The sequence below is a fragment of the Thunnus thynnus genome, chromosome 8 (genome assembly GCF_963924715.1).
Source record: "Thunnus thynnus chromosome 8, fThuThy2.1, whole genome shotgun sequence".
NCBI lineage: Eukaryota > Metazoa > Chordata > Actinopteri > Scombriformes > Scombridae > Thunnus > Thunnus thynnus.
Window position 1 is genome coordinate 3,424,667 of NC_089524.1, and position 25,306 is coordinate 3,449,972.

General features: G+C 39.3%; 1 protein-coding gene and 1 long non-coding RNA gene across 2 annotated transcripts; one reads left to right on the forward strand and one right to left on the reverse strand.

Moving 5' to 3' along the window:
* Nucleotides 1-1,045: 1,045 nt before the first annotated feature.
* Nucleotides 1,046-21,299, forward strand: LOC137187322 (tetraspanin-1). The gene is made up of 8 exons (XM_067596139.1): nucleotides 1,046-1,573; nucleotides 1,930-1,992; nucleotides 7,785-7,991; nucleotides 11,077-11,151; nucleotides 17,890-17,988; nucleotides 19,315-19,458; nucleotides 20,246-20,329; nucleotides 20,991-21,299. The coding sequence occupies exons 2-8, from the start codon at nucleotides 1,936-1,938 to the stop codon at nucleotides 21,048-21,050; spliced, it is 726 nt and encodes a 241-aa protein (XP_067452240.1). The 5' UTR covers nucleotides 1,046-1,573; nucleotides 1,930-1,935; the 3' UTR covers nucleotides 21,051-21,299.
* LOC137188410 (uncharacterized) lies at nucleotides 6,326-7,097 on the reverse strand. Its single transcript, XR_010929392.1, has 2 exons — nucleotides 6,770-7,097; nucleotides 6,326-6,695 (listed from the first exon to the last, which is right to left on the reverse strand). It is a non-coding gene; the product is annotated as an uncharacterized lncRNA (long non-coding RNA).
* Nucleotides 21,300-25,306: the final 4,007 nt, after the last annotated feature.

Below are 25,306 nucleotides of genomic sequence, written 5' to 3' on the forward strand. Positions count from 1 at the left end.
ACAAGCTCAGATAAACTACCTGTCCAGCAGCAAACAGCAAACAGACAAAGTTAGAGACTAGATGGTGAAGAAAGTGGAACATTTAGCAGCTAAAGACGCTGGTGGAGACCAAAGCAGAGGAAAAAAGGAGAGTGAATATGGGATCTATATTCATCAAGTGGACACAAACATGACTTCAGTGGGATGATCCTGTTGCTCTGTGCCTTCTGAATGTGTAAATAGTTAAACTATTAGCTGACACATTAGCCAAAACCACTTTATAACATGCCAATAAGTCAGGAATGTCTGTAAACTTCTGGTGGAGTTACTCTGCCCCTTAGTGGCCAAATTAATTGACCAATTAAATATTGTCCACTTGTTTTCAGCAGAAACAAGTAGTGAAACTCAACTGTGACATATCATCACCTTTTAAGCTGATATGTTTAACTTGTTAGCAAACAGTCGCTTATTTCCACATCCAGCAGTTACGGAGCAACATTATCATTCATTTGGAGTCGTGTTTCTGTCCACCTGGTGAATGTAAGTCCAATATTCACTCTCTTTTAGCTCTGTTTTTGCTCTCTACCAACTCCTGAGGGAAATATCTGGCTCTTTAGCTGCTAAATGCTCCACTATGTTCACCAGCTAGTCTACAGCTAACTGTGTCTGTTTGCCGTTTGGTGCTGAGCAGGTAGTGTACAGTGGCTTTTTTAGAGCTTTTTCTCTGATAACAGCTGCCTGCTGCGGGCCGAAAGCGATGCTATGAGAGTGAACCAAAACAGTAAAGTTGCACCTGGAAAGCTAAACAATAAGCTGAAACTCACTATAAAGCTCCGTAAAGCTGAGAGGAGCTGCAGAGTCCCTTATAATTATCTGTAAATTGTTACACACTGGCATTTTTTTTATTATTATATATAGAGAGTATTGGGGATGGGGGGATTTCAGTAGTTACTCATGTTGATTTTCTTCTTCTTGGCTTGTACAACTCTTAGAGTCCTCTTGTTTCACATTGCTGTCAAATGTCAACCAAACTTGACAACTTCAACCTAAGAGGTTACGACTACACCTTTCCAATGTTGTGCAACATATTACTTCACATCTTCATATGAGTCTCCCTTCTCGAGTTTTGAGGATTATGTTTTGTCTTCTGGGAGTCTGACAGGTCTATTGCAGAGACAATGTAGACATCCATCTTGTCGTACCTGAAATCCCTGAAAAAGATGATCCTGTGCTGTGAATCTGTGTCACCGTGTACCTGCAGGGATCAGAGCTGCCACTGGAGCCGCTCCTCCCTTCTGTACCTGAACAACACTCACCTGTATCCTGCAGCACCACACCCTGTCCTTTGCTCGGTCCACCAGCCGGCCTCCGGAAAAGCACTCATCAGATTTCTGATATCTGCCACAGGCTTCCAGCTGCGTGGACATCATCGCTATAAAGACATATTCGGACAGAGACGTCTTTGCACTCACGCCGGCTCACCTGAAAACACCTGAGAAAACTCTTGCATCTTTTTTTTTGTCTGCTTGTTTTTAAGTGTCTTGTTGTTTTTGTGGTTTAAAGCTTCTCTGCTTTGGATAGAAACACTAAAAGGGTAAGATCTGTATTCTCTGAGCGTAAATAACCCTGCTGCATGTGAACACTCTATAGTTATTCCTTTTCTAATTCCCCTTCCCCATATAGATCTCCCATTAACAGATATCTTTACTGTTTCTCGCAGCTGTGTGTGTTATCATTAAGACTCATTGTCAGTAATGTAATTTTCAAAGTAATTTCGCCGGGATGTGGGCTGGATGTAATAGCACAGCATGAATGTGAAGATTGGCCACGTAGACTTTGTAGCCCTGTGTGTGTTTCTGTGTGTGTGTTTGTGTGTTAATGAGAGATAGAAGGTCTCAGCTGATGAAAGAAGAAATGCTATAATTTATCTTCTCCTTTTTTTTATTACAGATTAAAATGGGCTGCTTCACATTCGTCAAATTGATGATGGTCTTGTTCAACTTGCTTATCTTTGTGAGTATATTCCGCTTTGATTGCACGCTCGTATATGATGAGGAGGAGGTTGGAGGGGGGGGGGGAGGGGGGGGGAGAAGAGGGGAGGGTGGGTGGGTGTTCATTTATGGTGTGAAATCTTAACATGAAAAGTCGTGTGTGTGTGTGTGTGTGTGTGTGCGTGGGAAGTGAAAAACAAACAATAGCCTTTCAACACAATGCATAGAAAATCATTTCATCTCATCCCTTCAATGCAAACAGAGATGTTACATAAACATCTCAGATCACTGATCCAGAAGACCTAAATGATGCTCCTTCTCCTCCACTTTCTCCCCACCGTTGCAATTTTCATCTCATTAACTTCAAAGCCTCTAATTTTTGCCACTGACATCTTCGGCTTAATGTCGATAACTAAAGTGGTTTGTGAAATGGAGAGAAACTTTGGCATGGGTAAGCTGAATTTGCCTGCCGAGTCGAGCCCACCTGGACTCCCACTGTCACAGATGAAGCTCTCGGCACAAGTCATCATTTTCCTCACATTTCCTATTTCTGCCTCAGTGCCGCTGCTTGATAAATCCGGTGCGGCAGCTCTAAAAGTCACAGCACCACACTGATTATGATGTCCCTTTGAAATGTTAGCCAGCAGAGCAGAATGATGAAATGATTCTCTTCAGCTCATAAAGACGGTGCTTTAATGCAACCGGCCACTGAAAAGCTGCGTTCAAAGTTCGGTGTCGCAACTTCATTATTTTCTCTTCTTATCAAAGGAGTTGTCTCCAGTGGAGATCTGTTCTCAATAGGGGGAGGAGATAAATCAATTTACCATAGGAATTCTGAATCCATTTATCAATTCCAAAGTTTGATTCTTCATTGATAACTGTAATGCCATGGTGGAGGAAAAAATACTTCAACCAACTCCTATTACCTTAACTTGAACCAAGACAAGAAGTGTAATCAGCGCATACTCACCTCTGGGCTTGGAGATTTAATGTACACCTACATAAAAATAGCCACAGATATGTATCAGTGCGCATCTTGCACAGTAAAGAGGGCGGTATACTCCATCAGGCGTGTTTGTTGGATGGTTGAATAGCGTCGGAAACACACTCCGCCCCACACACACACCTTTCGGACGTCAGGTTATCTCTAATTTTCCGAAACCAAATATCCGACATTCACCTCCACTTCATGCAGTGATCTCTTTTTACATTTCTGACATATCTATTTCCAACATGTTCTCACTCCCAACTAATCACATACCGAAGCTATGTACCCCTTTAGCGTCATATTTCAACGTGCAGTATCACTGTTAAAAAATAATTATGCTTTATGGTGTGACAGTGCTGTGGTTAAGGTCTGGTTAAGTTTAGGCACAAAAACCACTTGGTTAGGGTTAGGGAAAAATCATGGTTTGGGTTGAGAACTGTGGTTAGAAACAGGAAATGAACAGTGGTCTCCTGCAGCAAAGTCCTGTTTTTACCATCTATTCATCTAGCCATCCACCCAACCTGCCACCTCTGAATATGGAAATTTGTGACCTTGTCGGTCTCATGGCGTCTATTTCATACATTGTGAGAGTTCTATAGAAGTCTATCGGACTACCCAGCATGTTGAAAATGACGCTAAAAGTGCAGCGCATTAAAAAGTGACTGTGTCAGTGTCACGTTCTGCCTCACCTAGGTGTGAAAAGTACGCGCATTTGTACTCAATGCCAACAACTCCATCTAGTGGTTGAAATAATTATAACCCAGAGAAGTGACACAGGTCAGATGACGTCTATATGTGTGACAGATTTCCATATTACGAGGAGACGGGTTGGGTGGACGGCTAGATAGGATGGCAAAAAGTGGATTTAGCTACAGGAGACCACTTCCCACCATTTCCCGCATCCAACTAGGAGTCCGGACAGTTTTTTTAAAGAAAAACGTAACTATTGTCATGGTGTTTACTTTTGCCATGACGATGACGATTACCTAACTTTAAGTAGTAACTTTAACCCACACCATGCTTCAAGAGATCATTTTAACCCAAACCATGATCTTTCCCAAACCTTAACCAAGTGGTTTTTGTGCCTAAACCTAACCAGACTTTAACCACAGCGTTGTCACATTTTTTTAAGAGTGATTTGTAACAGATTTGGAAAGCACAGACAAATGATGCAGTCCTGCCAAATACTGCCGATATAGTCGTCATATTAGAAAACGTTCCTAACGTTGTACTTTTCACGCCTAGGCGAGGCAAAACGTGACACTGACATGGTGGACTGGCAGGTGTATTACACGCTCTGGCGTGATACCAGGTTGCCTGGACCCCAACCAGTCAGCAGCAGTTAACCAAAACCTAACCGCCAACCAGAGATGGCAGCATTATGGGATGAACTATCCCACAGGGAAACTGAATTCAAAGTAGGAGGTCAGCATGACTCATACAGTATGCAGCCTTTTTATTTCCATACTGATGTCATTAGTTCACTGCAATATGACAGTGGAAAGTAAATCTGTTAGTAAAATGTCACTTTGCAATCATACAGGGCTGTCCTAGGACCAAGAAAGACGTTAAAACCTTCAAAATAATTAGACATAAAACATAAGGTTGTTATTTTGCTCTAAATAGTGACTGATAGTTTTATAGCTGCTGTCTGCTAGAAGCAGTTAACATTTGTCATTTAGGTCAAAGAAACCGAAACAAATTTAAGAGTTGTTAATCCAATAAGTCAGCTTACAAAATATTTTACCTGCCATGAAACTGTCATCAAGTTCTTGGCCATTTTTAGTCACATTTATTCTGGCACAGGAAGATGATGTCGCCTCCAAAGCTCTGATTGGTTTGTGGACATAACTGTCAATCAGCACAACATTGGACCGATTTGAGTTGCTGAAAAAAAGTCTTCTGCAATTACATGAAAAATACAACATTACCAAAAATTTTGAAATGTCATGATACAAAAATGAAAACACTTTAACGTCGCCTAGTTGTCAATGCCAGCAGCCAACTATCTCTAAACATTTGAACACACGTTTCGCTGCGCTTGCAGCAGAAACACATTTTTAGCTCCCAGAGTAGACGTCTCCTCTGCCATTTTTGGTTTGTCGTTGGCTTGGAACCAATCTAAATGCATTGGAAATTAGAAGCGTCTCCATGTATGCACTCTGTGCAGATCCATGGTCGAGTGTCGCGTCTTAATCAGATTGTCTGCTGCTGGTAATATGACCCATGAAGACGGGTTTTATACTCAACTGACGTCTTTCTCATTCCAGGCCTTTCAAAGAGAACCAATTCCATTTCAATTGGTGTGGGACGAGCCCGTTCTCTTTCCGCTCTCTCTGTATCTTTCTATCTCTTCTCTCCATTCACCTCCCCCTCTCTGGAGGCCATGGCCTCCTATTCTGCAGCCTGTTATTCATCCCCTCTCCTCTAACCCTAATAGGTTATATTTCCCATCTCCATAGATAGGACCCTGCTTCTTTTTACACCCCCCCTCCATCATCCACCCACCCACTCACGTACATACATACACTCTTTTAAAACCCGATTTACTTCCAGTCCTCTTGCCATGTGGGTGTTCAACTGACAGAGCATCCACCTGCATATGGCACACCATCAAAGGGATTAACCATCTTTAAAAAAAAGACAGCATGCCAGCTATAATTATACCTGGTGAGGGGTGATGGTGGCAGACATAGAGTTAGAGAGGGAATATGGTTGTCGTATCACATTTAGCCAACGGTGTAATGATGGCGCAGAACAGGTTGAAGAGACGAGAAAAGAAACCCCAGAGTGAAAGGTGGAGAGAATGAAGGAGAGTAAAAAATAGATGGGAAGAGCAGGAAAGAGACAAAAGAAGAAGAAGGGGGGAGATGATTCCCATGTGGGAGATGTCAGCGTCTGACAGGAGATGTGGAGTGTTGGTGCCTGATAGAGAGCACAGAGGCCCCCTGACTGCAGAGAGTCTGATGGAGCCTGACAGACAATATCAGGTTTCAAACATGGTTTCTCTGTAGAGGAAAAGGAATAAAGGTAGAAGAAGAAATCACTCAGTACGAGGAGTGCGGGGTTGGAATACACAGAGGGGAGGGAGGAGGCTAAAAGAGTGGAAAAGAGGAGAAAGAGAAGGTCAGAGAGGCAGGCAGAGAGATTATCACAGTGAAAAAGATAAAGAGAGGGAGAGATCGGGTGATTTCCAGACTGTAATGTGAAACATGTGACATGAATTTGTTTGTTATGAGCAGGTTTCACCGGTTTCCAGTCAATAGATTTCTATGAATGCACCCCGAGTGTCCCTTAATAAAATGACTGACCGCTCATCTTTTTGTTGCACGTGGTCAAAGATCAATACAAAACAAGATAAAGCATGTTTAATTATCATAAATTCTTGAACCGTGGCCTTTATTTACATCAACTGCACAGAGGACTTCATTTGAAACAGGTTCATAATAGAAACAGGCCTTTATATTTGAAATTTTCTAATAAACATTATCCCTAATTCCCAGTGGTAGAATATACCAAAGTACATTTACTCAAGTATTGTTCTTAAGTACAAGTTTGACGTACTTGTACTTTTATTTCATTTTTTATGCTACATCATACAATAACAGTCAAAAGTCTGGACACAGCTTCCCATTCACTTCAATGAGAAAGTGTGTCCAGACTTTCGACTGGTATTGTGCTTCTACTTCACTACATTTCAAAGGACAATATTGTACTTTTTGCTTCACTACATTAAACTAACAGCTGTAGTTACCGGTTAGATTCAGAATTATACATAAATAAACATATTATATTATAAAACAAAACACACTGTTAAAGATTCAATCAGTGGTTTCCAACCTTTTAGTGAGCTTGTGAGTTCTTGTATAAAATCACTGTGTAGTTGAGTCTCTTTGTCTCCAGCAGAGTGGTGAGTATGACATGACTGTTGTTGATGCATTGATTGAATTAGTGCTGTACTTTGTCCAAAATGTATCAAGAACACAGATAAGATTCATCAGAGTCCAGTTTATCGTCCTCAGTTTTTACTCCATCATTCAATACGTGCTTCTCTCTGACTGTAAAGACCCAAAAGTGTTTGAGTGTTGCTCAAAATACTGGTTTTATGTGAGGAGTTTATCCTTGTAGGTTTCAATAATCTTACGAATAATCTTACGTTGTATTCCAAGTTTAAGATTCCCACACCCAAAAAAGAAACAATCCTGTATCTTCAGAAACATTTCTGTCTTTAGAGGATGCCTTCTTTACTGTCCATTCCAGTAGCCTACGTCTGTAAACCCAAAGGTTGGCTGTACCCACCAGCATAGCACGGGATGATCGCTAAACAGATATCTGCCCGTTACGCCAGTGTGACATGAGTGGTGAGATTAAGGCAGCCATGGTTGAGGGCAGTCATTTCGTTCAGAAAGGTAAAAAGAGGCCAAGTTGTTGCTCGGCCTCGATACATAATGTGAAGCCTGAGGCAGCACCTCTCTCTCTGTGTCACAAAAGAAATCCTCCTCTCTGAATGGAGGAGAGGATATTGAGGTGTCATGGTGTCACTAAGAGGTAATAGTAAGGGAGGGTTAGTGATGTAAGATGGCTTCTCATTTCCAAAACCTATTACCCCCTAAAGAGCTTTTGACCCTGCCTGAATGACTGCTAGGCAAACAAATGATTGACATTTTACTCTCTGTTGTTAAGTGTGGATTACATCCCCTGAAAAACCAACTGGTTAACACCACTGGTCCCACCTTAAGAAGGGGATTTGTGTGCTGCATACATGCACATCGCATTGTTTTTTGCACTAATGTTTGTTCGTCATGTTTTCTCGACTCTTCCTGCAGCTGGGCGGTCTGACCCTGCTGGCCATGGGGATCTGGGTGACCGTGGACGGGGGCTCCTTCCTGAGCCTCTTGGGGCCTTTCTCCCGCCAGGGCATGCAGTTCGTCAACGTGGGCATTTTCTGCATCGCCATCGGGGCCGCGCTGGTGCTGCTGGGGCTCCTCGGCTGCTGCGGAGCCCACAAGGAGAGCAAGTGTCTGCTGCTCATGGTAGGTGTATCAGACCTGGTGCAAAGGCAAGATCAGACATGTATTAAGACATATAGCAGTATCAACACCACATTAAATCCTTAAAATGTCCATGTCATGTCTTATGAATATGCAAGTATAGTTCATTTCAGGAGTTTAACTGCTGTACAGTGTACCTGTATGTGCTCTGGAAGCTTCAAGTTTCCACATCACGCTTGTGTGAGTTGCATACTGGCATCCAAAGTAGTTGTGATGTCACAAATAATGCTCATAGGCCCGCCCCTAAAAATCAATTTTCAGTGAGCACAGAAACTTTCCACTTTCCTTCCAGTCTGAACTCTGCACATACATCATTCTGCACAGCAAAGCTCAAACATCCAACTGAAAGAACAGGAAGAAAAACATATTTTTGAGTGGAGGGGGACTTTAACATGTGGTATAGCTTCACTTAACCAATGTGTCCTATCAGGAAAGCTGTACTTCCTGCCTATTGACAAACCTGATAGCCCATCTGGATGCCAACATTTTGCCATGCTCAAGTCTTCTTGCCAATATTTGTCTGATGTTAAAGGGATAGTTTGGATTTTTTTGAAGTGGGGTTGAATGTGGCAGTGTATTACCTGCAGTAGATTTGGGTCAGCATGCTCCCAGTTTGGAGAAGCAGGCTGGAGTAATCAATGTACTTCTATGGCAGCAAAATGTATTTGAGCCACCTAACAAAAGGCCCACATAAAGAAATCAATATCAGTTTAAGTGTACACTATATTTAGAATGTTTTCACTGCTTTACCTTGCCGTCAGACAGCCCTTTCCTTTGGCACTACATTTTCTCAACTGTAGAACTTCCATATTCCTGCACACCCAACCAAGCCAAACCGCTGATCTGGGGCATAATACAGTGTGCAGCTTGCATAGGAATATGGAAGTTCAACAGAAGTTCATAGCAAATATGTTCTGTGTATTTTATCAGAAATGATTGCTGAATGTGGCTAAAACTGAAGAAGAAAACCAACCACAAAGCCAGCAGTGAGATGATGCAGTCATCACTGATATTATGATGTAAAACATCACAAATGATCATGCATGTGTTCACGAGGTGCTTTACACCCAGCTAGTCCATATCCAGTATGTCACCCATCCTTATATTTACACCCGGCTCATCAACAGCCCCGTTAATATCCACATCCGCTCCTCCCTCCTCATCTGTATCAGCAACAGTGTGTATTATTACGCTCATTAACGACAGGGATAACTACCTCTCAGTCCACTGCAGTGAGTCTAATGAGGAGCACAGGCAGTGAATCTTCCCCCCGTAGAGCCACCATCGTGTCCGCATCTCCCAGCGAGTTGAATGATGGACAGAGCGGCAGATTGTGGCAGTGACAGCGCAGGACGCAGCGCATGAGAAACAGCTGTAATGGACTGAATAAAAGGAATGAATGAGCTGGCTTCTTATTGTTTCTCTGTGTGTTCAGCTGAGCTTCACTGACACTGGCAGTCTGTGATTATTACACAGAACAATAGCTGTTTAAGAGCACGTATGTTTGATTACAAACACAAAGCTTTATTTAAATCCTTTTAATTTAATTTATTTTAATTTTTTAGATTTTGTTTACATCATTTTATATTTATGTGATTTTATATTATCATTTAAACTGTCATTTTTTCTTTGTTGTTAGATTTAAACAGTGAAGCTTGACTTAGAAAAATGAACAAACATAATTTCCATCTCCAGTTCCCAGTTTATCACAACTTGGACCTTATTTTCATAGTTTTGGTAATAATAATTTGGGAATATGGTGACATTGCTAGAAAGTTTTACAGTTATAAACATGAATGAATGGTAAATGTAAAATTGTTGACTGAATTGTTTGTTGTGAGCTCACAGTTTTCCTTTGCAATGATGGATTATTAGACATTTCAGGTGCACTTGCGTCCAGTTTTACATCCAAATAAAGTAGTTTAGATCATCTGGATAAACTGTTGGTTCTTTTATAACCAGTCTCATCATCTAACTGCTTGTGTTTCAAAAACTAAAGCGATTAAAGGGTAAGTCTGGTGATTTTCTATATATATATCTATAACAATGAATTTATCTGCTGACAAGTATTGTGTGTGTATCCAAAGCTTTATATATCTTATTCCTCTGCACCTTTGTCCAAAAGCTATTAAAAACACATCAATGAGCCACACCACTGCACTGGGCGACATGTTCCTTCAGTTTGGTCACGTTAGTTTGTTTAGAAACGGCTTTAAAGACTAATAACAGCGATCACGTTTTCAGTCCCTGGGGAGTAGTTCTGTGTAAGGCAGACAACACTGAGCATGTGCAGGAACGTGGTTCTGTTTACAGAGCTTCGTTAGTTTGTTGTGCTACATATCACAACCTCCTGACTTTGTACTACATTGTACACTGTAAATTATTATTTTAATTATTAATTAAAATAAATGTTTATTTTCTGCCTTACACAGAACTACTCTCTGGAGACTGAAAATGTGATCGCTGTTATTAACCTTTGAAGCCGTTTCTAAACACATTAACATGACCAAACTCTTCACAATGAAGGAACATGTCACCCTGTGCAGCGATGTGGCTTATTGACGTGTTTTTAATAGTTTTTGGACAAAAACAGAGACATATCCTTTAATCGATTAGTCGATTGGTGGAAAATTAATTGGCAACTACTTCATCGTTTGAGTTACTTTTCGAGCAAAAGTGCCAAATATTTACTGGTTCCAGCTTCTCAAATATGAGGATTTGCTGCTTTTCTGTTTTATATTACTGGTCATTGCTATTGCTGCTATATCTTCAGATTTTGGACTGATGATCAGACAAAACAAGCAATTTAAAGATGTCATCTTGGAATCTGGGATGGATTGGACTATTTCTGGACATTTTATTGACAAAAAACTGATAATCAGTTAATCAAAAAATAATAATCGCTAATGAAAAGAATTGTATTTTGCGGCCTTAATTTTAGAAGTGATTGCTAAAACTCTAATTTTTGTTTATCCTCTTGACTAGATTTTGGAAAAGTGAATGAATATTATTAATATTTCATAAATAAATACAGTAAAACTTGTCTCCTCTTCTTCCCTCCCTGCAGTTCTTCTCCATCATCCTCATCATATTCATCGCTGAAGTGGCAGCCGGAGTCGTGGCTCTGGCCTACTCCTCATTCGTGAGTTCTCCACTTCACCTCTTCCTCTTTTCTTTATGTTCAACTGCCTCCTCATCACATTCTCTCCCTCTGTTCCTTTAACACCTCCTCTCCACTCCCTTTTCCTTTGTCGGTTAATTCTTCTCGTCCCTCTCTGTCTTTTCGCTTTCACCCTCTCACCTTCTTGTCTCACTCTCTGGATTTTATCTCCATGTAAATTCTCCATCATAGCGGCGGCCATCATTGAATTACTGCCTTTATGTCCGCCTCACTACATTCGGCTACTTAATGACTCCAGGATAGCCCGGGGCCGTGTGCACTGTCACTCACTTTGAGCAATTTATTACTCTGGAATATTGAAGCTAAAGCATTTTATATGCAAAACAGCCTATTTACATATGTGTCCCCCTCACACACATACACACACATGCACGCACACGTGCTCCATTTCCATTTAGTTCCACGTATAATAATTACAAGGATTTCAAATGAGGTATGTAAAAAGGAGGTTAGTGAAGACTGGGATCCTAATAAAGAAAATAGAAAGTGGAGTTTTTTTTATCCAATCAGAGGATGTATCTGAGTCCCCAGGAGCAAGGGAAGTAATCTAACACACATCCATATGCAGGGAGGAGCTGATGAGCGGAGGAGAGTAGATTCCGCACTGCTTGGGAATTTCATTTGTTTGTATGTGTATTGCTGGTAAACCAGTTGCAGCAGCAGCTACACACTGCAAAAAGTGTTTTCACCAGAAAAGCATCTGACTTGGTTGATTGTTTAAAAATGCCTGAAGCAACTGATGTTTATGTTAAGTTCATGAGCGACCTTTAGTGGCCGTGCAGTGTGTGTAGCAGTTGTGTACTCTCTCTCTTGTGTTGTGTGATGAACGCGGCACAAATTGCCACTTTTGGCTCCAACCAGCTGTTTATTCTGGTAACAACAGAGTGATAATACTCTAGGTCTCCCAGAGCCAACTTCATGGTAATAAGCTGCAATCATATTATCACAAAAGCATTTGCTGTGGTCATTATGAGCTCATATTAACATACACAGTGCAGATAATAGAGTTTTTCCAACAAAAACAAACTCATGAAGGTATTTTAATGAAGTTATTGCAGATCAACAGAGCGCACAGTCACACAGAGTTCTGTTAAACACAACACATGAGTATCAGTGGGAAACTAATAGTAATAATATGATATAAACGAGAAGTAAAACATTAAATATAAAAATGGAGTGATGAGTGAAAATTGATTAATTAATAATGAATTAAATTTACAGTAATAATAGCAAGTGCTACACAAACACAGAAGTATTGTGATGTTACAGTCTCAGGGTGGATGTTTGTCCAGCTGAACAAAGCGTTGGACTGTTGGAGACAGCTGCTCACATCTGTTCACCTACCAACAGTCAATATACGTTTCTTTTAACCAAGACAACAATCTTTCCTCAACTTAAACCAAGTTTGTACCTAAACTCAACCAAATATTAACCATTAACTAACATTAACAACATTGTGTGTTTTAGACAGCCACATCTCCTAGACTGTACGTTAATATGTTCCTAAATGGTTTCACTAAACGCATTTGGAGGAAACATGACCGTTTGTGCCAGTCCATGAAATGTGACATTACTGTAGTGCACAGAAATCAAATACATATATTTTTTTAAGCAAAAATGCTGAAATCTTTCTAATTTCCCAGTTTTCCATGATAGTAAACTCAACATCTTTGTGTTTTTGACTGTTGGTCAGACAAAAAAAGTCATCTGTTGTGAATATGGGCTTCAGGAAATCACGATTGTCATTTTTCACTATTTTCTGACATTTTTTTTCAGAAAATAATTGTGAGGACTATTGATAATGAGAATAACTGTTGCTTGCAGCGTTACAGTACTCCTGTGACGAAATAATACCACTTTGTCCTCAATTTTGTACGTGAAGTTTGATGAAAACAAAACTTTACAACAAATGAGCTCAAAAGAAACTAAAACCTGGACCACAAGGTGGAGGATGGAGGATGTGTCAGAGTTGATATATTTCAGTGCAGCAAATTTCTAACAAATTTGTAATTAATCAAATTATTTTGACCAAAATGATATGAGTGTCAGGATAAAATGTTTATTACAATGTCAGATTGCATCCATGTTTTAAGAGAGATATGATTCAGACAGAAACGATGAGATTTTTTGCAGTGTACAGACCTGCCTTTAACTTCTCCCTCACCTTTTATTTTTTACTCTCTCTCTCTCTCTGTTATCCAAGCCGTGACTGAGTGAGTGTGTGTTGTGTGTTTTCCTGTGTGTGTGTGCGTGTGTCCTTGGAGGCTGAGCTGGGAGTCTTGCTGCTGCTGCTGCTGTTCAGGCAGTTTTGTTGAAATAAATCTGCCCCCGTCCCTCGCCTGTCATTTACAAAAGCAGCGCTGACCAAGGCGAGCGATGTAAACGGCATCTGGCGGGAGGCAAATCAACAACAGCGAGCTTGCTGGTGTGTAGAAGAGAGAGAGAGAGAGAGAGGGAGGTGTGTGAGCTATTGTCTAAAGCTCAATGAAATGCGAGACATAACTCACAGATTTGTCTTCCTTAAAGAGATCTCAGATATGGTTTAGAGTCAATTTAACGCACTGTTTGTTAGCTTTAGCATCATCTGTTCATTACAAACACAAAGGACATCGTAAGGTTCATCACGGATATGACTAGTGTGCGAGAGCAGCTGTCCATCTCCCGCTTTTGATAAGACACAGTAAACACAATAGCATTGGAATAATGAATATGGGCAATATACATCTAATATGCATACATATAGCCGCCTGTGTCAATAAGTAAGAGACAGAGGCATAGACAATGAAAGGAGACAAATAAATCTATTCTCTTCTACTTATCTGCAGCATAAATCTGCCTTTTGGCCGCCGGGCCGCCAGCTCATCTAACCAAAGAGCCAATAACCTTCAGGTGGTCGAAATAACTGAGATTTAATAAGCAATTCCAGCAGGCATTATGAGAGGCCGTCAGTGGTCATGGTTGTTCTTTCTCCTCCAAGTGATTCGGAAGTGACCATGGTGGAGATTTATTACTGGGGCTGATATGGACTTCACACTGGATTAATGGAAGAGATGTGATGTGGCATTTAATGAATCACGCTGTCGTTCCGTGTCTGCTTAAGGAAGGTTTTCTAGAAACGTAATCCAATACAGATTACTGTTTGGCTTTAATTCCTCATCAGGAAGAGGAAAGATCAGCTTTAGAGCGAGTAATGTAACCTGATTAACCCCAATTACCTCTGCTTCATCAATAATCTATATCTTTGTATTAATAATGGAAAAAATTAGGTTTAATGTGTCAATCAAAGCAACATCTCCGAACTGTTTCCTTCAACTCAACAGGGATTTTCAGTTTATTGTTTTGGTTTTTAGTTAGTAAGTCAGTTAAGCTTTATTTCTTTATTTTATCTGACCTGAGACCTGAGAACAGGTAACATATAAACAAGATCAGGATCACAATAACATCACAATCTGCAGCAATTAGTTGGGTAGAAAATGAATCGCCAACTATTTTATTATCATTTTGAGTTTTTATTTTAAGAAAAAAAGCTGAAATTCTCTGGTTACACTTCCGTAAATGTGAATATTTTCTGTTTTTTTTAGTCTTCTATGACAGTAAACTGAATATCTTTGGGTTGTGGACAAAAGAAGTAATAAAACAACTAATCGATTAATCGCTAATGAAAACAATTGTGCCTATCACAAACACGAGACGATCAGTGTACTTACTCAAGCAACATTTCCATTCAAATGTATCGCACATTTCACAAAAGAGAAATCAGATTAACGCGCGTTTCTGTCCACGGCCGTTATGTTAATATTAGTGGGTTCATCGAGATAAACCAGTAGGTGGCGCTGATTTTCTAGATAGTACCTTTAAACCATTGTAGAAGAAGAGGACACAACAAGTTTATATTTATGTACTTTTTTAAATATTCTGGCATTTCCATTCATGTTTTTTAATGAGCAAAGTGAGAATGTGTGTTCAGACAGTTCTCATAACAAAGCGACTCTAAGCTGAATCTAACGAGCTTTTCCTTTATTGCTTTTCCTTTTAAGAACAATTACCAATTAGCAGCCGGTGAGTCACTACAGAGGCTGTAAAAAGATATCGACAATCATTTTAAAAACAGTAATACAGTGAAGAGTAACACGAGATCAATAACACACCAGAGCTGAAGATTTTTATCGTGTGTGTGTGTAGAATGTGTTCACTCCCCGGTATTGATAGATGTGTTATCGCCTCCTGCTTCACCGCGCTGTGTGTTAGTGCAGGCTTTGTCCTGCCTGTCCACCCTATATGTGTATGTGTGTTTGTTTGCAAGGGTTCATATCAGTGTGTAAGCATGTGTGTGTGTGTGTGTGTGTGTTTAACGGGATGTGGCGAGGCGCAGGGCCGAGTGACAGTGATGAATTAGCCGGCTGGTAATAACCCTCTCTGATCTCAGCCGCTCTCCCTGCTTCTTGGGGGGCACTTTTAATTGTGGCATGTATCCCAGCATCCCCTCGGGCATCTCCTCCGCCTGCCCTCTTTCACTGTGCACACACACACACACATCCACACACACACATAAACACACACACACACACACACACACATCCACACACACACACACACACACACACACACACACATAAACACACACACACACACACACACAGGGAAAAAAAAGCTCTTTCGGACACTCGTGGCCAAATACAGTAAACGTGCATGACAACACACACACACACACACACACACTCCCTCTTCATCAAATGGGTCTTTGTGTGAATGTACGCGATGGGATTATTAATCAAAATGGAAAAAAAAAACAGACTGAGTGAGAGGAGGTGAAGGGAGGGAGGGCGTTAAAGAACCTGTGCATTTGTGAAGGAATTCCTCCACAACAAAAGACTCTCCTGCCTTTTTTTTTTTTTTTTTTTTGCACTTTGGATAAACACGAATATCAAGACAAAATGTGTCCTGACCAAAGCCATCAGGAGCATCAATATATATGTAAATGCTCCCCGTTTACGGCCATAAAAAGGAGAAGAAGAAGGGAGAATAATGGCGGGGTCATTTTTTGATATATTCTCAATTTTTTCTCTCCAGGTGCCAGGCCCGGCGCTGTTTATTTCCCAGGTGCTTTGTGTGAGAGAAGATTTATTTAATTTCTGGTGAATAGGTGACTCCCAGAGAATTACCTTCCCTGGCCATGAAATCAGATGCAGTGTTTTATTTTCAGGAGCTTCTATAGTGTTGTGTGTGTGTGTGTGTGTGTGTGTGTGTGTGTGTGTAGATGTGTGAGACAGCTGGACTTTGACAGTAAGAGCTCTGCGGGGCAGTGATGGGCTTTTATACCATCTACTGGAGCACTTCTGCATGTGTAGGCCTCTCATCTACATAATGGACTCTAAAACAGACAAGTCAGAGCTTTGAGGCTGTTGAAACAGGTCACTGGTGTTACTGGTGATGGAGCGAAGCGGTGGTGGAGAGAAACTAAGTGTACTTTACTTGAGTACTTACATTTAATGCCACTTTGTACTTTTATGTCATTAAGGGAAATATTGTACTTTTTACTGCACTAAATTTATTTCACAGCTGTAGTTATTAGTTACTTTTCAGATAAATATTTTATATGTAAAATCATCAGCTTATAAAATATGTATTGTTATGTAGGTGAGACTACTCAGCAGTACTTTGAAAACATTAAAATGCTGCTTACGTGTATCAATCAATAAAATCAGTATTCATATTCCAATAATATCCATATGATAAATATAACAACCTAAATGAAGCCATAATGCATAATAACTACTTTTACTTTTGATACCTTAAGTACATTTTGCCAACAATATGCTAAGTAAGAGTTTGAATGGAGGATTTTTACTTGTATTGGAGTATTTTTCCATTGTGGTGTTGTTACTTTTACTTAAATAAAATACTTCTTCCACCGCTGTAGTTAGTTTATGTATTTTGGAAAGTAAGCACATTTTTTGGACAGTGAGGTCATTTCAGAGGAACAGTATGTCTGCAGTCCGACAGTCTGTCATCTTAGAAAAGTGAAGACATTTGTGGAAAATTTCTTTTTTTGTCAGGACATCTTTTGGACATTTTTAGAAACGTACTTATATTGGAAAGTGAGAACATTTGTTTTCTTTTTGTATTGATAATACAAGATAAGTGATTAACAATAAAACACATATGACATGGGACAAGACAAATGGGAAAAACAAAAGAACCAGACAATAAACCAAACAAAACAACAACAAAAACAAAATAATTAAAAAAAAAAAAAAAAATTGATTTTCTTATTGTACAACCTCATTTATTTTAATGTACGTTTGAAGGTTAAAACTTTATACTAGGGATGTGCAGAGAGCCCAGTATTTGTATTTGTATCTGTATTTATTGAGGCAGCAAAATTATTTGTATCTGTATTTGTATTCGAATAAAAGTGGAAAGAGGCTTAAAAATCCTGTTTTTGTTTTTATGACACTTTTAATTTTATAAAAAGTGTTCAACAATAAGTGTTCATGAATAAACTACCCTAAGAAGGAGGTCCCCACATTGGGTCTTGAACTGGAGTCTCCCAGATTTTAAAATATTTGTATGAAACAAATATTCGTATAAAACCCACTATTTGTGCTTTGCTGAATAATGTATTTGTATTCGGGCACACCCCTACTTTATACATGCCTCAAGTCCTAAAAACTTTGTGTGTGTGTGTGTTTTCCTCAGGCTGAGGGGATCCTCAGAGCGTGGGTGACTCCTGCTTTACAGAATGATTACGGCAGTGATCCTGTGGTCACTAAGATCTGGAACAGCACCATGACAGAGGTACAGTATGACCGCAGTCCTGAAAAATATCTTCTTAGATCCAAAACAAGTCATACTGTCTGTGTACAACATGAGGACATTTATACTTCTATACCCATATGCATAATATAGTCTCTAAATATGACCTACATATTGACTTTTTTCCAAACATCTTGAGTTTGAGATTGATTTCCAACCTTCCTAAAGCCATTTTTTCATTTCAGTTCCTCTCTATGAAAACATAAAACCTGCTGCAGATGTGTAATTCATCAAAGTTAACAAGTGTATTTTATTTATGTTAGTTACATTATTGACATCTTGTGCTGCTATGGTTGCACACAGAAACTATTTTCCCCGACTCATCTGAGATGCATTTGAGGCGTTTTCAACAAAGCTGTACAAATTTCACACCGTAACACGTGCACTACAGTAGGTATTAATGTTGTCAGTGCACTGTTTTGGCAGTTAATGTACAAGAAACATATATTTTACTATTTTGTAAGAACAGGAAATGATACAAGACATCAGTGAAACTACTAAAACATTCATTCATCATTTTAATCTGGTGTACTTCATGACATTTTGTAGCTTTTCAAGTATGAACATAGTGCACTTCTGTCTAATTAAACGTACTCTCTATAATAATGTTGTGCTGGATAATAAATACATTTCAGTGTCCTTCGCCAGTCTGGAGTGTGAGCTGCAGCCATACAACAGCATAAATAAACTGTCTGCAGCAAAGTTAAAGTTTTTGAATTGAAATCAAACAAAAGCCAGACCTCTACACAGTTCTATGCATCTGTCTGCTTTTGTCTGTTGTTAGTTCACATCAGCTGCTCACAATAGTCAGAGTCAAGGTAACTCAGGGAGCCTCCGTTTCTTAACTTATTCAATGCAAAAGAAACTTTTATACTCACATCAGCGAGATATAATTGTACCGCCGAGCAATTTCAGACCTTGTATTGTGCAAAAAACATATTTCTGATTCTATCGAACCAAACAGATTGTTTCACTTATATTTGCTGTTTTTCAGGTGAATGGATTCAGCTCGTAGCGCTCAAAGCATCTAAAGAGACATTTGTAAAACTCAAAGCAACATTGTGCCTTGGAAACAGCGTCCAGTTGCTTTTATTTTTCATAGTTTTCAGTTCCTCTTGGAGTCTCTCTGTGCACACAGCCTTTATGAAACACTGAAAACTGATCTGCCTTGAATGTAAACGCACAAAAGAACTGAAAATCTGAACGTTGCGCAGGAACAAAGCTCTTGTTAACTACATTAGTATTTATAAAACTCAACTAGGTGTTGTCCTGCTGTATGATGGATGGTGTGTTTTCATCCTTTCCCAGCTGAACTGCTGCGGTTTCACCAACTACACAGACTTTATGGGCTCAAAGTTTGAAAAGGAGAATGGAGGAAGCCTGCCGCCCATCTGCTGCTGGACCAACAGCCCCCCCTGCAGTCCGGATGAAGCAGAGCGCAGCGGCGTCCAGGTGAGATGGAAAACCAGCACCCTAGTATCAGAAACAGTGTCTTATTAGTGTAGTGCAGGTGTTTGGTTATAAATCAAAGTATAGATCAGATGATGGCGATAGATGAAAGGTCACCGAAGTTATTAAAGTTCATCCTGATGGGAACATGAATGTCTTCACCAAATTTCGTGCCAATCCGTCCAATAGTTTTTGAGTTATTTCAGTCAGTTATTATCATTATTATTCAATGTGGCCAATCAATTACAGGACAACTTGCTTCTGTCTTCCCTGTATTGAAATATCCCTCTTCATCAGCTGCAAAAGTTTGCTGTAAACACACCTTGCAATGCATTCTGGTTATTGTAGGATTTTCAAAATAAGAGCGACAGGGGACTCTACAGCCTTTTTCTTGGTTGTCTCTAGTCCTAAGACACCAGTGTTGAAAATATTTGCACATTCGTTTATTTTGACCATGATCACATGATATGGAGCACAAACACAATATAATACAATATAATGATAACAAAACAATAGCACACTGCATGGCTAAAGTATGACAAATGTTACTTAAACAAAGGAAGCACATTCTTCAAACTTTTCTTTAACTCAACACATATTCAAAAGGTCAACTGACAGAATATTTGGTTCCATGCAGCCTTATTCTCCTTATGCTGGAATCCAGTATTAGATTACAAACATGGTAAATGTCTAGTTTGGCGTCTGCTGCCTTCATCTGCAGTCTGTCAGTTTGAGTATCATGTCAATTTGTAGAGAACTGATATTTATATTTAGACATTTTCCTCCTCAGGGCTGTTTTGAAGACATCCTTGAGACCCTCAAAGAGCACGCCAACATTGTGGGAGGCATTGCTGCAGGAATTGGTGTCTTAGAGGTAAAATGAAAAGAATAATGATAACCAGAAACATTTCTGTGCTGGCTTTAGCTGAAAGACAGTACTTCAATGCATATCAAGGAGCCTAGAAAACCTTATCAGCCAACTGTAAGGTCAGCGTCTCGGTATGGGAAAGTATTCTCTATCAACCAACATGCATGTTGAACTCTGGATCTAAAGCTATCAATTATTCATTTTACCTATAAAATGTCAAAATACTGAAAAATGTCCTTCACATTTTATCCGAGTCTGAGGCGACATCATCAAATGTCTTGTTTTGTCCAACCAACAGTCTAAAACCTAAATATACTCTGTTTACTATGATATACAGCTAAATAAGCACAAACTTCTCACATTGGAGAAGCTTGAACCAGAGAACATTTGATACTTTTGCTTAAAAAATGACTTAAATGATTAATATATGTTCAGAATAGTTGCTAATTAATTTCCTGGTGATCGACCAATCAGTGCAGCTCTAGTCTTGTTAAACCAGGAAGGTGCTTTAGCTCAATCAAATCAATCAAAAGATCATCTTCAGATTCAAAAGCAGTGAGACTTCTCAGCATCAACTGAAGGTTCAGAGCTTCACTTCTACATGTTGTTTTGTTTTTTTGTTTTCATAGGAAGGTTTGTTAAAATCTGTATTCTATTGTTTCTCCAGATTGCTGCCATGATAGTGTCCATGTACCTGTACTGTCACCTGGACAACAGAATCAGCTGAGACTCTTCAGAGAAAACATGACAACATGACAGATGGATTTAGTTTTTTAATCGACGTTTTATTCACTAATATTTGTTCATGCTCTGTCACTCATCTCCTCTTTTCTTTCAGGGAAATGTCTAAATTTACTATGAAGTCACGTTCATGAGGATAAAATCCAGCAACTAATTATATTCTAATTACTTCCTGTCTTCTTATGAGGACCTACAAGGTGTAAATATTTCATATTTGTCAATAAAATATTTCTACTTTCTTTTTTGGATCCTGAGATTATTCAACACTTTCTGCTCTAATATTTGTTTTTATATTCACAAAACTCTGCAGCTCTGCGGAGCTTTTAGCCTCTTTTAGCTCATTGTTTTGGTTTTTCTGCATATTTACTGTGTGTTTCAGTATCAGTGACACAGCAGACAGACACAGTTAGAGACCAGCTGGTGAAGAAAGTGGAACATCTGGCAGCTAAAGAGTCAGATATTTTTATCAGGAGTTGGTGGAAACCAAAACAGAGCAAAAATTGGACTTACATTCAACAAATGGACAGAAATCTGACTCCAAATTAATGCAAAAGTTGCTCTGTGTTTGTTGTGTGTGTAAATAATAAAGGTTACAAAGTGACAGGAGTTATTTTGACATAAAAACAGAATGAGAGAAGTTAGCTACGACTCCCAGGAAGCATCCAATCACAGATCTTCAAATTCTCTCATGTGCTCCTCTAACAGTGAGCTGAAGATTTCACTTTGTAGAAACATTGTAGAGGGATGAGAGCCCGGTCACTGTGACCTGTACCGATGCCAAACATGTCAGCCCACCAAACCAAAACAGGAGACATCTGGAATGGCGAAGTGCCACACACACACACACACACACACACACACATGGTGCAGAAACGCCCACTCACATTTGGTCAAAGTCCAAGATAAGTGAAGTTGAGAAATGTCCCATTCTTCTTTAGAATTTGGGATCGCCAAAAAGTCTGGTAAACAGGATGAAACCTGTCACGCAACACAAACACACACACACACACACACACACACACACACACACACACACACAGCCTGTCTTCAGTATAAAAAGGCACGTGACGTTCTGTAACGTTGGAAGAGATCTCTGACTACGTTGTTAGTAGGTTTGCCCGTCTGACACCTGTGTCTCCATCAACTGATCCCTCTTATCCACCTCTTCTCTGCCACAACAACATTCAGCAGTTTAAAGTCAGATTCTGGGTCAGTTCTGGATGAAAACTTCTCCAGCTGCCACAGCCGAGGCTCATGGGTGTCAGATTTACAGTATTTCATTCATCAAGTTTTTTATTTTCTTTGTTTTTTTTTCAGACAAAGGACTTTATTTTTGACTCTTATTTTCATCATTCCTAACTTTTGTAAGAAAACTAAACATTTTTACTTCATATTCTTGCTGATACATAACATTCGTTTCTGAACCTCTGGGGTAGAGGCAAAACAATAAACAACAACAAAACAACAACACCAAGAGCAAAAAGAAACAAATAATAATACGGTATCATGATGAAACAGAGACGTCTTTACCACTACAAAGACATTTCCTCATATATGAACAACTTAGAAAGGTAATTAAATTAACAATCACAATAATAGTACATAAATAAATACAGAGACCTTCAGCACAATCAATGTTAAAATATCAAAGTACTTCACATGTTTATATTTCTTTATATTGCTATAAATGTATATTATTCATAATCATTTATTAACAGCAGCAGCAACAGTTATAATAATAATTATAGTAATAATCATGACACAGTATTACATTCATCATCATAGTTGTAAAAATTCAAACTAATGGCTGCAACAAAAACCTACAATACTGGTAAATGGAGGAGACTCTTGTTTTTCTATGTTGAGAAATATTGAGAATATCTTTTAGAAGAAAAACACAAATATTATAAAAATATTTCCATGATAAAGTCTTTCTGACGAGAAGTTTCCCTTTTGTCTCAGCAACACAAATGAGACGTCCACAATTCGTCCTTGTTTCCAACGGCAACAAGAACGTTCTGCTTGTCTTAAAAACATTTCAAGCCTGTTTTCTTCTCTATGAGCAGGCCTGCGTATGAGAGGGAGATGCAGAGTTCAGTACATCTTTTGTCCTGTGTGTGTATTATTCATTAATGTTCCATCTCCTGCCCTTGAAGATTACATGCATTGTGACACCAGGATGAGTAAATATTGACCAATAACAAGCCAGACAATAGAGGTGGAGGTGGGGCATTGTTCAGCTGTGCAGCAGGTTATCTGTTGCTCCTAAATGACTGTTCTCATCACAAACCCTGAACCCCGGCTTCCAGACGCTCTCTTCCTTTTGTTCTGTATGACAGAGGACAGAACTGACAAGGAGAGAAATTTGAGAGCGAGAAGGAGAGTTATGCTAATAAAGCTCATTTGAATTTGAAATTGGATAGAGAGAGAGAGAGAGAATGACAGGGAGAGAGAGAGAGAGAAAAAAACACACTATAGAGGTGATGTCAGATGTACAATAATACAGTAATACTTCTCAGGAGATGCTGTTTCTAGCTATCACACATGTTCAGGTGTACTGCAGATATGTTGTGTTATATAATGACAAGATTTCTTATTACTTTCTCTTTGGTATTTTACAAAGTTATACAATATCTAAGTCAAAAACTAAAAGGCTCGCTAATGATTTTTGGACATTTTATTTTTGTTATTTTTGTGTTTTAGACTCACCTCTCTGCATTTAATCAGTCACTTCTACTTGGTTGTTTTAACTTCCTGTAGATGTTTCATACATAATCCTTTTTCCTACTTGGTAAGATTTAAGGTGCTTCCAGACTGACTGTGCTACAACAACGACTGTTTATTGTATGTCACACTGAGCGAGACGGGTCTGATAAAATCCCCCTCCAGTCAAAAATGTCTTCCTTCAGTTTTTTTTACATTCCTCTGCTGAAGGAGGAAAGTTTCTCTGTTCTCACCTTAAATCTCAGTTTAACACCTACGAGCATCATTTGTGACATCACAACTAGTTTGGAGCCAACTGTGGTCCAGTATGCAACTTACACAAGTAGTGATGTGGAAACTTGAAGCCTGAGAATGAACTTTACAGTGAAGCAGGAAACATCTGGTGTTCAACAGTTAAAATCTTTGAAATTAAATATATTTGCATATTCATAGATTCTCCTTTTTTTGTGATAAAAACATATTAGACACATGTTTCTTGCTAATGAATTTCTTTGTCTTGTATGCAAAGAACTTCTCTATGTTTTAACAGTGCAATAAAAATTAAAATATCCTGTCTAAATGTGAAACACCTGCAGGAAGTGTGAAGTGTTTCAGAGATTAAACCATGAATTAAAACAGTGAATTAAAACAGTGTTAACAAGAGAAACTCAGAGCTGCAAATTCGTAGATTAGCAGCTTTCATTTGAGAATTTAAAGTATCTAATCTGATTTCATCCTTTCCAATATTCTTCTCACACATGTTGCATTAACACAAAACAACATTATTCGTATTATGAATGTTGCTATGGCTACATGTCACGGCAATGACGACTAGTTGACATGGAGATCCAGACCATGTTCACTCCAACATCCAATTATACACCTGCAAGGTATTTAGAGTTAAATCTGTCATCATCTCAGTGCTGCTGAGCTCCATGTTTAACAATAACCCCCCTCCCCCCCCACCCCCACCTCACACACACACACACACACACTCACACACAAAATCAATATTCCATCTACATCTTAGCCATCAGCCTCTGAGCTCGGGCTCATCAGAATGCTCAATAGGTCAAAAATGACATTTAAAAGGCGACACACACACACACACACACACACACACACACACTCTGATACGAACCAGTGACTTCTGACTGACAGACACAAATGACCAGGTTTGGAGCTGGAAGTGCTGTTGACAGACAAGTGTGTGTGTGTGTGTGGCCCCCAAAACTAATGCCTTGTGGAAAAAAACGTGACCACATGACCTGGCGCCACTGCCAGTCAGACACAACACACACAATTACTACGACGTTAGATTCAATCAGTCATGAGCAAAAACAGACCTGAACGTCCCTCTTAATTAGACGTGATAGAAATGTTCACCAGCAGACACGATCATAAACACAACCAATAGCGATGAAGCTCTTGGTGTCAGTCTGTGTATGACGATGACTGTGGCAACGTGTTTAATTCCAAGTTCCTTCAATAAAATATTCTGAATTTGCTAAAAGCTCCGTCACACCTCTGATTTGTTTC

Coding starts and splice junctions, on each gene's coding strand:
- LOC137187322 (XM_067596139.1), top strand. CDS start 1,936: ATGGGCTGCTTCACATTCGTCAAATTGATGATGGTCTTGTTCAACTTG. Junction 17,989..19,314: donor GGAACAGCACCATGACAGAG/GTACAGTATGAC, acceptor ATCCTTTCCCAG/CTGAACTGCTGCGGTTTCAC. Junction 19,459..20,245: donor CAGAGCGCAGCGGCGTCCAG/GTGAGATGGAAA, acceptor TTTCCTCCTCAG/GGCTGTTTTGAAGACATCCT.